This window comes from Oncorhynchus gorbuscha, linkage group LG08 (assembly GCF_021184085.1).
Source record: "Oncorhynchus gorbuscha isolate QuinsamMale2020 ecotype Even-year linkage group LG08, OgorEven_v1.0, whole genome shotgun sequence".
NCBI classification, from domain to species: Eukaryota; Metazoa; Chordata; class Actinopteri; order Salmoniformes; family Salmonidae; genus Oncorhynchus; species Oncorhynchus gorbuscha.
The window spans coordinates 52,197,658-52,210,141 of NC_060180.1; the positions used below are offsets into that span (position 1 = coordinate 52,197,658).

The 12,484-nt window shown below is 44.9% G+C and overlaps 1 protein-coding gene across 4 annotated transcripts in view; it reads right to left on the bottom strand.

The window, feature by feature from the left end:
• LOC124041798 (rho GTPase-activating protein 21-like) overlaps window positions 1-12,484 on the bottom strand; it is an 86,508-nt gene that overhangs the window by 15,750 nt on the left and 58,274 nt on the right. For all 4 annotated transcript variants that reach the window (XM_046359830.1, XM_046359831.1, XM_046359834.1 and 1 more), the window contains 8 exons: window positions 5,434-5,583; window positions 4,795-4,897; window positions 4,622-4,667; window positions 3,896-4,021; window positions 3,352-3,651; window positions 2,186-2,250; window positions 1,912-2,042; window positions 1,343-1,485 (listed from right to left, as the gene is read on the bottom strand). In XM_046359830.1, the coding sequence (XP_046215786.1) occupies window positions 1,343-1,485; window positions 1,912-2,042; window positions 2,186-2,250; window positions 3,352-3,651; window positions 3,896-4,021; window positions 4,622-4,667; window positions 4,795-4,897; window positions 5,434-5,583 (1,064 nt within the window). The remainder of the gene's footprint in view (window positions 1-1,342; window positions 1,486-1,911; window positions 2,043-2,185; window positions 2,251-3,351; window positions 3,652-3,895; window positions 4,022-4,621; window positions 4,668-4,794; window positions 4,898-5,433; window positions 5,584-12,484) is intronic.

Here is a 12,484-nt window from a genome sequence, read left to right on the forward strand (position 1 = left end):
CGAGCCATAAGACTCGCTGAACAATTAGTCAAATGGCCTCCCGGACTATTTACATTGACACTCACAGAAACGTTAGATAGCTACCTACAACACACAGGTATATTTACTCTAAGACGAATGAGTCAAAGCCAAAGTCATTCCTTTACTCTTCGTTATCACAACATTTATCCAGTTTTGTTCCAAATGAGGTGCACTGAGGCTAGCTAGCTAGTTAACATTAGCTAGCTAGCTATAACATTAGGCTACAGTACTTTTGGGGTATAGCAAACAAAGCTAGCTAACTCAACATGGATAGTAGTGGTACTAGCAAGCCCCGTTATGGCTGAATCAATCACAGAGTTACACTGTACTGAACAACACTGCCTCATGTAAAAAGAGAGCTCATATTGCTAGCTAGCTACAGAAAGCAACACCACTTACTCGTTTGGCATTTGCTCTCCTAGTCCAGCTGGACAAGGCTGCCGCCCCCAGTTGATCATGGAGGTTCTGAAAAACATCTCCAGCACCCCTCTATCCATATGTGCGTCAAATCCTTGATGGTCCGTCACACACACACGAGACATGAGGTCTGCAGTGACTCTCTCTAGTAAGAACCGTCTGCGATCTAATTTGTTGCAGCACAGACATTCCTCTGTCGGCATGGCTGGATGGCAACCGCTTAGGCACCACCGGTCAGAGTCTGACCGAGGCTTCCCCCATCGCTCGTTGCTGGTCATGCACTTGTTATTGTTGGTGCCTCAACTCCTATTCACTGTATTCTGGCTGAAATGAATAGGGCTGTGTGCCCCTATGTAAAATAACATCAAAAACGGTTTCGCCGTCGAGCACTTCTTGGAAAGACAAAATCATCAGAAGCAGCCATCAGAAGCAGAACACAATTGGACAAGGAAGTAGGACTCCCGTCAGGCTGTAGTCTTTACAAAGCCGGGGAAAATGAGTCGACCTAGATATCCTGCTATGTTGAGGCAGTTAAGAACATTGTTGAAACAAGTCCAATGGCTCTATTGAACAAGGACAACCATTTCTACTCGCAGCTAGCGTGACTGTGCAAATCAGAGAAACAAAGGCCACAATAACTGCTACAAAATATGACTCCGTTCATTTTTAGATCGGAAAGCAGGCCTTTTGGTGCAAAGAAAAAAGAAGAGAAGTGCACTATGGTGCATAATTATGTCTGAAACACCCCTTATGTAGGGAGACTGGAAAAACAACCCAAATAGTGTCTAGAGGAAGTTGATCTTAAAGATCACACTACTCAACCATCAAAGAAAAAAAAAATCATTCAACATCATCATTCCCATGTCTCTCTCACATGTAAACACACTCTCTCGCTCTCCCTTACCCTGTTGGTCTGTGCAGGTGGGCAGTCATCGAGGCGCACCCCAAAGGTTACCCCAGCAGTGCTCTTCTTCTCAAAGGGTTTCCTCATGATGCCAGGGATGCCCCTCCTCCAGGCAGCCTTATCCCGTGGAGGACTGGATTCATCTGACAGAACACACACAAAGCAGCCATCTGAGTTATAATCCACACTACAGATACACACTCAAACCACACTAGCTGCTGGAAGGTCAACAGCTGCTTGTGCAGACAGTCAAAGATAAAAATGTTCAATAACATACTGTATTTCCACATGTAATCCTAACATATTTATTGTCTCCTGTTCTTGTGTGATGTGCAACTTTCCTGTGTAGTATAGCTAGAAACTTCATCATGCCCTGCTTTTCAGCTGTGTGTAAAGGACACAACATGTCTACCTGTGGCGAATGTAATCCCTTGCTTTAAAGCAGAGATCCATAAAAGGTGAAACAGGTCACTGGTCACCCCAGGCACATGACTTATTGTTTTACCTTTGTTTACTAAATGAAGCGTTCATTGTTTCCAGTAACTTCTTTCTTGTAATAATGACCTTACCTCTCTCTCCTGTTTTGGGTGAGTGGGGGCTCTGGCCCTTGCCCTCTCCCTTCACCCCCAGGAGGGTGTGTCTGATACTGAGGGACTGCCGGGAGGTTTTGGGGGAGGGCTCAGTCTTGCTGCTGGGGGCACTGGATCAAACACAAAAAAAGGTAATATTATCGTACATTCAATTATACAATATGTGAATTTAAGGACTTGTGCATAAGTGGGTGTAAAATGATGTTGCATTGTGGGTCAAATAAAGATGGTGTGTGCGTGTGTAACTACATACCTCATCATGGTGTTGTACTCTCTGATCTTTCTGCTGATCAGGTCCTGGCTGGTTATACCAGCATTCTGAAACACATAATGGACAACAAACTATCAGTTTTCACATAACTGGAACACAAGGTAAGGACAAACAAAATTAACGATTTTGGAAATGAAAAATCACGGATGTTAATTAACCCAAACTTTTTTTTAATGGCTGAGCAGTAACCTCACATAACCTTTGGACTACCAGCACATTCAGATTTCTCAAGTATATGTTGTCTTATCAAATATATATATATATTTTTTTTTATAGTACTAAGTGAATAGGATTTAGTAGTTAACCACACTGAATCCTGTTTGAGCTATTTAGGAAGTCATGGGTTCTCTCCATTAATGAAAGACTCTGTGGGAGACTGAGACCACAGACAAAGACCGAAGGCTAACTGAGAGGGGGCAAACAGCTGAACAAGCAAGCACACTGTTAGCTCATTTCACAGCCAACAGACAAGTTAACATTAAGCCAAGAAAAGAAACCACATTCTTGTTAGGGTCCAGCAGGAGATGTTTGTGTTTTTGTATCCTAGTGATCCTACATACAGTAAGCATGAGAAATCAAACGTTAAAATGGTTTGATATTATAAATAGGCTCTAGTAGAGATTCTAAAACTCTAGTAGAGATTCTAAGATTCTATTTGTGGGGTAAACACCAAACACAACAGTGACAAACTTCATTGGCATAAACCCAAGGAGAAGAATGTTTAACAAAAGCGAGTCTCTCAAGCCCAAAAGTTATTGCTTCCACTAGTGACCAAGGACAGTGAGAATGACTAGTGTAAATGAAATAGAAGATGTGTAGCCTGAGCCCCGATGCAGGCGAGGCTATTCACAAGTGTTGGCTGTAAAATAGCACACTGGCATTTGACACATCTGCCTTGCAGTTAAGGTAGGACCTGACAAAAATGTGGGTAGTAGAATTCTAGCTGCTGTATGCAAGTCCCTTTGGATAAAAACATGGGCTGAGCAAAGAATAATCAAATGTGGGATAGACCTATTACTATAAAAATCACATCACCGTTTATTAGTTGTGTACAGTTTTGCAGATGATATCGCAGGCGCAGCGAAATGCTTATAATCATATGATGAGCTTAGTAACACAGTACTGCACTGTTGCCAGGCAGAACCCACCTCATCATCCAGATTACTATTCTCCTGGATGACTCGGATCCATGACAGCATGTCATCCCTGCCCTCAGCCTGGAACAGATACTCGTAGTCTGACGTGGTCAGACGCAGCACGTTCTTCCGTTTCGTGTCGCTGTAGGAGATGTCAATCAGGCAGGCTTTGACACTGATTGGCTGTGGGTCGTCGTCGGACTGGGAGTGGGAGGAAGCGTGGGAGACGCCGTCCTTCTTGTCCTTGTAAAGCGTGAGGCCGTGGCCTCGCAGCACGGCATACATCTGCTTCCACGACCTCGAACCTCCACGCTAGAGAAGGAAAGAAAAGAAACGGAGAGAGAAGAGAGCGAAATGTTGAGTTAAGGACCTGTATGAAGATATAAAGAGTTAGTACAGTGTGGGCGGGTGTGCGTGATAACCTTTTCACACGATTGTGGATATTTTTGTTTCACATTGTCCTTTCCAGCAACTATGGTGGATACATAACCAGACCAGCGAAGTAGAGCTCCATGTGATTTTGCAGTTGAACAAGGGTAGAAGTGTGAAAATATACCTTGCTCTTCTCAGTGTTGATCTGCCTGAAGTTGAGCCAGCCTTCTTTAGAAGAGTCACTGAATACATCTGAAGAGGAGTCCCTTCTGGAACCGGAGTCATCAGATGACTTGTGTCCATCCAGAGCCTACACACACACACACACACACACACACACACACACACACACACACACACACACACACACACACACACACACACACACACACACACACACACACACACACACACACACACACACACACACACACACACACACACACACACACACACGAGCCGGTGGTCTTAAAGAAAATAGCTCAAATCCCCAGGGAGTCCTTTTCTACTGGTATTTGGGGAGCATCAAAGCCTGTCTGACTAGTGTAGCAAAATCACACAGACAGGTGCGTTCATTATGGCTGAAGAAATCAAGATGATTCAGGCAAAGCCAGGAAACCATACAACACATCCTGTCAATGTGATTAGGAAACCTTTCAAAAGCACGGGGAAAGTACAGACTGTTTTCAAACCAGTTGCATAAAAGTAGCAGCATGTCCCACCGTTAGACACTCTGATTAGGGATAGATATTACCGGCTTTTTGCCCACATATGTTGGGTAGCCATTATACTGGCTGTTTAAACACAGCCAACATGGCTTAGTTAAACCTTTATAGAACTGCTATAACCCATTTAAAGTTGTTATAAAGATGGCGTGGTTAATAAAGCTTGTATTGAGCGGTTTCCTCACCTTCCTCAGGCCTCTCAGACTGGGCATGTGTTTACTGTTTGACCGGCTAGAGACAGAGGAGAAGGGAGACAAATAACTGATATTAGGAGGATGAACCAAAACCATTGGAGAACAGTATCAAGTAGAAAATGAGACCAAATTCCACATCTCCAAATTTAAAAAAAGGGACTCACCCTCTGCCTTCCTCTCTGTAGTTATCCAGACCCTCGTCGCAGGATTTGGACCGCTCTTGTTTGGTCTCGGCATCAGAATCCAGAATAGCATTTCTGAGAGACTCTTGAGACCGGGACAAACAACGACAGTGTTTTTTAGAGCGTGTAGACAGAGTGATGTGGCATAGCTGAGTGTTATTGGTGAGGTTCAGTGGTGGCTTTAGGGCTCAATATCACAGGGCAGAATTGTGTTCATATCAAATGCAGAGCCAATTATAATCTGAAGTGATTTAGCACTGATGGAGGAGACATCCTAGCTGCTTTCAAGCCTGTATAAAGAACTGGGTCAATGTCATGCTTCCTCAGAAAACTCCAGCACCGAGTTCTGTCACATCTATTATGTGGCAGAAACATCAAGACAGTAACAACGCAATGGATGCGGCTGAAAAGGCACTGTAGTATTCCCTATATAGCGCACTACTTTCGACCAGGGCCTATGGGGATTGGGGATCTGGTCAACAGTAGTGCACTGCATACGTAGTGTTTCAGATGCCACCAATGACTAAAACAACAACGGCATTGGCAACACAGAAACTGACCGTACTGTATTTGCACCTTAACCATGACAACCAGGAGCCCCGCCCCCAGAGTGCCTCTTACCTTGGTCATGTGACAGCTGTCGGCGCATGAGAGGGTACGGGGAGGAGCTTGGGCTAGGGGGGGCTGTAGTTATGGCTGGAGCGACAGATATCACGGCGGAAGCAGGAATGGACGTGGCCTCATGGTCAACACTAGGGCTAGCCGGCTCATCTGCAACAACACAAGCTTAGGTATTACATGATGGATAAATATATGTTATGAAGCACTTCATTAGTCATCATGTTCCTCCATCTCACCATGATCTTCCTCATCATCACAATGGATAAAATGTACCTAAACGTCCGATTATGGTGCAACAAATTTGTTTAAAACAATAATTCAGCTTCCTGAGATACTCCAGTTACGTATCATCAACAAGTAGACCACTGCAGCATTATGAAGAGTCCCAAAGACACTTATGGCACTAGACCAACACGGCTCCTAGGAATGAGGACGTCTCTCTCCCCCTCCCTTTCTGACATGGCCTGTTTTCTAAAAGAAAAGTGTGAAAGTTGTTAACTGCTGAGTAGAGCAGCATCTCCAACGCCGCCCAACCCGGGCCCGCCGAGCCCAAAACAGCTCAGAGTGCAAAGCTGCTCTCTGCCTGCAGCCGCGGGGCTTGTGGAGCTAAATTTAAAAGCCACTGCCCTAGTTCCTTCCAACATCCCAGGCTGAACCCATCTCTCATCTCAACCAGAAGGAGCGTGAAGGAACACCGCCAATGTAGCCCCATAGGCATCCATCACCAATATAGGCCTATCCCATAGGCATCCATCACCAATATAGGCCTATCCCATAGGCATCCATCACCAATACAGGCCTATCCCATAGGCATCCATCACCAATATAGGCCTATCCCATAGGCATCCATCACCAATATAGGCCTATCCCATAGGCATCCATCACCAATATAGGCCTATCCCATAGGCATCCATCACCAATATAGGCCCATCCCATAGGCAGATTCACCCTCGATGTGGACACAAACACACCGTCAAATCTTTAGATCTGATATTCACCCAATACAGCTATACAACATGGGCCAAATGTACAACAACCCCATTGATGCCATCTACTTCAAAGAGCTACCGTTATACAAGCTACAAAAAGATACCACCAACCACCCAACTTTTTGAGACGCAAAATAACTGCATACAAGAAACTGGACTTCTTATAGGTTACACACCACCCCTTCCCCCATCTGAAGAACTCGACACACCGTCTGGTTCCTCCAGCGTCAGGTAGCGGCGCTCACACTCCTGGCAGGCCCTGCACCAGCCCCCTTTGTCCAGCCAAGCCCAGGGCCCCAGCCCCATGGCCAGCCTGTCCACCATCAGCATGCTTCCCAGGGAGGGATTACCAGTCCTGGGGGATGACCCTCACCACACCTCGCCTGGCCATAATTGAACTGGCACAGGACCGGAGCTCCTCACTCAGAAAAAACAACATTCCAGCTTCTCTGTTAGTGCTGGACCCAATCCACGAGTCCTGAAGTTCCTTGCAAAGTTCAAAAGGTGAAACTTTGCAAGATAAATCCTCAACGAGGTATCGTATTTTAAAACTCTCAAAACAATTAAATGGAACTTAAATTCATGTTTCTAAAATATTCAAAACCAAAAACTAAAATCCAGCAGGCGATGGATGATCATATTCCAGTAACACCAGTCATTTTTTAGATTCCAATAAAACCCAGATATGGACACTTATCAGCGGTTAGATCCAAGAGGGTAAGGAAAGTATGTGACCTGGACCAGAGCCTAAGAAAGCTAAAGACGACTAGTGACCAACCGGCTCTGCCACTCTCTGCCACTACCGGGTGGGCCATGGGAATGGAATCTGACCTCACATGACAAGAGCTGAGAGCCCCTACCGTACAGACAGTGGCCTGCCTGCCTGACCTTTCAAACGGGTCATTGATGGGAGCCTGAGGGGCTGGTCAGGCCTGGTCAATCAGACCTCTGTTCTCTGAATCACATCATGGGCACCAGGCCCAGAGTGGTGGTGCTGTGGCTGCCCCAACACCCTCCCTCCTAACTGTAACTGCCTGCTTTGTCTGCACCTGGCTTGGCCCTGCCTGCCTGATTCACTACCAGCAGTGGTGGTATGGACGGACTATGACAGGCAGACATGTAACTGCTACATGCTACGTGACACAGAAATAGATTTCTAACTGGTTAAATAAAGACCATCATCATCATCACGGGAGATAATGTAAGTAAGGCAGTCTGGTAACAAGATGTCGGTTCGCGTCTATTGCCGATTCCAGCTCGACTTTGCTTTATGACTATTTTTGTGTTAATTATTACTTTGTTAGCTCAGAATGTTTGTGCAATAATTTCCTATGAACACTCGGATAATCAATCGGAAGCTACACACACTCAGTTTACCAGGTCTGGAATAGTACATGGGCTCCTGTTGCTCCTGGCCGAGATGACCTAAGGCAACGCCAGCAAAGAAGAAAGGGCGACTCAAAGCTAGGCTGAAAAGGCAGGCTACACAGCCTCCTCTTCCTAGTATGGAAAATAAACTTTGTGAACTCAGAGCATGGATTTAAATCGCAGAGGGTCCTCAGGAAATGCTATGTCTTGTTTTTCCTCAAATGTAGTTTACGAACAACACACTCGACTCTACAATTCAACCAAAATTATTTTCCATATTCTGAAAGGGTCGAATGGCGGCTTCTGGTAAGATTTGGGGGGAGCGGAATCTTTCCTCAAACAATTCCTGGTGTACAGTAGTTGAAAACATTGCGAGCTCCTGTTCACCTGACCAGGAGGTGCTAAAGTGACAAACCCACTATATGTCAAGGAAATTCATGTGTGTTATCATCACAGCTATGTACATACACTGCCACAAGCAAACAACGGCGGCATTTGCGAACTTTACAAGATCATTAGCCAGCAGTCACGGGTGACTTTAACCAAGCCCATCTAAAACATATATATATTTTTTTAAATGTACACGCCTGGTCAAAAGTTTTTGACCAGGACAGGGCCAACCAGGTAGGATATAACCCCACCAACTTTGCCAAAGCACAGCCCCCACACCACTAGAGGGATATCTTTAACCACCAACTTACTATCCTGAGACAAGGCCGAGTTTTGCCCACGAAGACTCCCCCACGGCACGAACACGGGGGGCAACCCAGACAGGAAGATCACGTCAGCGACTCCAACCCACTCAAGTGACGCACCCCTTCTAGGGGCGGCATGGAAGAAGACCAGTAAGCCAGTGACTCAGCCCCCGTAATAGGGTTTGAGGAAGAGAATCCCAGTGGAGAGAGGGGAACCGGCCAGGTAGAGACGGACAAGGGCGGTTTGTTGCTCCAGTGCCATTCCGTTTACCTTCACACTCCTAGGCCAGACTACACTCAATCATAGGACCTACTGAAGAGATGAGTCTTCAATAAAGACTTAAAGGTCGAGACAGAGTCTGGATCTCTCACATGGATAGGCAGACCATTCCATAAAAATGGAGCTCTAAAGGAGAAAGCCCTGCCTCCAGTTATTAGCTAAGACATTCTAGGGACAGTAAGGAGACCTGTGACTTTAGCGTACGTATGTACGGCAGGACCAAATGGGAAAGATGGGTAGGAGCAAGCCCAGGTGTAATGCATGGTAGGTTATCAGTAAAACCTTGAAATCAGCCCTAGCCTTAACAGGAAGCCAATGTAGAGAGGCTAGCACTGGAGTAATATGATCATTTTTTGGGGGTTATAGTCAAGATTCTAGCAGCCGCATTTAGCATTGACTGAAGTTTATTTAGTGCTTTATCCAAGTAGCCGGAAAGTAGAGCATTGCAGTAGTCTAATCTAGAAGTGACAAAGCTTGGATACATCTGATTTTTGCAATGTTACGTAGATGGAAAAAAGCTGTCCTTGAAACAGTCTTGATATGTTCGTCAATAAGAGATCAAGGTCCAGTGTAACGCCGAGGTCCTTCAGTTTTTTTTGAGACGACTGCAGAACCAAGATTAATTGTCAGATTCAACAGAAGATCTCTTTGTTTCTTGGGACCTAGAACTAGCATCTCTGTTTTGTCCGAGTTTAAATGTAGAAAATTGAATGCCTTCGAGCCAATCAGTTGTGTTGTGTCAAGGTAGTGGGGGTATATAGAAGATTTGGTAAAAGACCAAGTTCATATTATGGCAAGAACTGCTCAAATAAGCAAAGAGAAACAACAGTCCATCATTACTTTAAGACATGAAGGTCAGTCAATAAGGACGTTTTAAAGAACTTTGAAAGTTTCTTCAAGTGCAGTCGCAAAAACCATCAAGAGCTATGATGAAACTGGCTCTCATGAGGACCTCTGCTGCAGAGGATAAGTTCATTATAGTTACAAGTCTCAGAAATTGCAGCCCAAATAAATACTACACATTTCATAGTTTTGAGGTCTTCACTATTATACTACAATGTAGAAAATAGTAAAAATAAAGAAAAACCCTTGAATGAGTAGGTGTCCAAACTTTTGACTGGTACGGTATGTGCAAATGCTGGACTGGCACCAAAGTCAACACGGACTCATCCTTCATACAAAAATAACACTATTACTGTCTGGGCCTATTATGCTAGTGGGCTTATTTAGTTAGTTGACGCAGATAGATCATTCAGGCCATGTACGTCATTCATGATGAGAATGTTAGCTAGCTAGCTAAATTAGAACATGTGATTAGAACCCGTTCGGCAAGCCATTTACTGCATTAACATTTCAATCCTCAGGGCATTACATTTACATAGTGGTGTGGGGGCTGTGCTTTGGCAAAGTGGGTGGGGTTATATCCTTCCTGTTTGGCCCTGTCCGGGGGTGTCCTCAGATGGGGCCACAGTGTCTCCTGACCCCTCCTGTCTCAGCCTCCAGTATTTATGCTGCAGTAGTTTATGTGTCGGGGGGCTAGGGTCAGTTTGTTATATCTGGAGTACTTCTCCTGTCCTATTCGGTGTCCTGTGTGAATCTAAGTGTGCATTCTCTAATTCTCTCCTCTCTTTCTTTCTCTCTCTCGGAGGACCTGAGCCCTAGGACCATGCCCCAGGACTACCTGACATGATGACTCCTTGCTGTCCCCAGTCCACCTGACCGTGCTGCTGCTCCAGTTTCAACTGTTCTGCCTTATTATTATATGACCATGCTGGTCATTTATGAACATTTGAACATCTTGGCCATGTTCTGTTATAATCTCCACCCGGCACAGCCAGAAGAAGACTGGCCACCCCACATAGCCTGGTTCCTCTCTCGGTTTCTTCCTAGGTTTTGGCCTTTCTAGGGAGTTTTTCCTAGCCACCGTGCTTCTACACTTGCATTGCTTGCTGTTTGGGGTTTTAGGCTAGGTTTCTGTACAGCACTTTGAGATATCAGCTGATGTACGAAGGGCTATATAAATACATTTGATTTGATTACATTTGATTACATTTACAGTTGAAATATATAGCCAATACATTTTGTATTGAATAACAGTGTAATTTACATTTTGGTTTAAGTAAGAAAACATTTTTGTAATGAACAGCTAGCGTGTGCTTGTCGTAACAGGCAGTACATTCTGATAACAAGCCAGAGAAAAGATATAGGAATCCCACTGGGCAATGGAGGAACGTATAACTCCTCACCCAGCAGACTGTCGACCAATCGCGTTCACATGGTCACGCTGTGTCATGTAGTTGCTGAGCCAATCGTCATTTAATCCCTTCTCAAAGTCGGGGTGTATTGAGAAATCTGCCTATTTTTTATTTTATTTTACCTTTATTTAACCAGGCAAGTCAGTTAAGAACACATTCTTATTTTCAATGACAGCCTGGGAACAGTGGGTTAACTGCCTGTACAGGGGCAGAACGACAGATTTGTACCTTGTCAGCTTGGGGGTTTGAACTCGCAACTTTCCGGTTACTAGTCCAACGCTCTAACCACTAGGCTACCCTTCCTCGAAATTACGCAACGCCCCGATTCCAAAGCTCTACGATATTAAAGAGAACAAGTTAATTAGGCCACATCTCTGAAAATATTTGCAATGTTGTACATTTTGTTAACGAAAATCATGCTAAAATTGGTATTTTGAGCTAGCACCCAATTGACTCCCATACACTCCATGAAGGAGAGCTATCCTTGTCCCAAAATGTACCGTGCGGTCCATTGACTACACATGGGAAACATACACAATGGGCGTTAATACGATTCCAATGGAGTTTCCCATCTCTCAAAAGTATCTCTGAACAACCTCTAATTGCAAGGTTGCCATAAAGTGTTTCTTTACATGACCTTTGTTGTAAAGCAGTGTAGTGAATCTACTCAACACACAGTGACTGTTCCTGAGTGGCAGGGTTACAGTTTTGACTTGAATCTACTTGAAAATCTAAGTCAAGACTTAAAAATGGTCGAAAATACAAATTCTGAATAGAACCTAGGGCAAATATTGTACATCCAGGTGTGCAAAACTCTTAGAGACTTAACCAGGAAGACTCACAGCTGTGATCAATGTAAAATGTGATTCTTACATGTATCGACTCAGGGGTGTGAATACTTATGTCAGGTACACTGGACCCACTCCAATTTGCCTACCGCTCCAAAAGATCCACAGAAGATGCTATTTCCATCGCTATTCACAAAGCTGTGACAAATCTGGAAAAGAGGAACACCTATGTGAGAATGCAGTTCATGGACTTCAGTTCAGAGTTCAAAACTAATGTTCCCGCCACGCGAGACACCAAGCTCAGAGCCCTGGGTCAGGGCACCACCCTCTGCAACTGGATCCTGGACTTCCTGACAGGCAGGCCACAGGTTGCGAGGATTGGCAACAACGCCTTCTCCACACAGACTCTTAACACAGGGGCCCACCAGGGGTGTGTCCTCAGCCCTCTGCTGTACTCCCGGTTCACCCACGACTGTGGCTTTGCACGACACCAACTCCACTATGTTTGCGACACTATGGTTGTAGGCCTGATAAGCAACAACGAGTCAGCCTATAGGGAGGAGGTAAGTGAACTATGTCATGACAACCTCTCCCTCAATGTCAGCAAAACAAACACCACTCGTCAAGAGGGTGCAACAGCGTCTATACTTCCTAAGGCGGCTGAAGAAATTTGTCA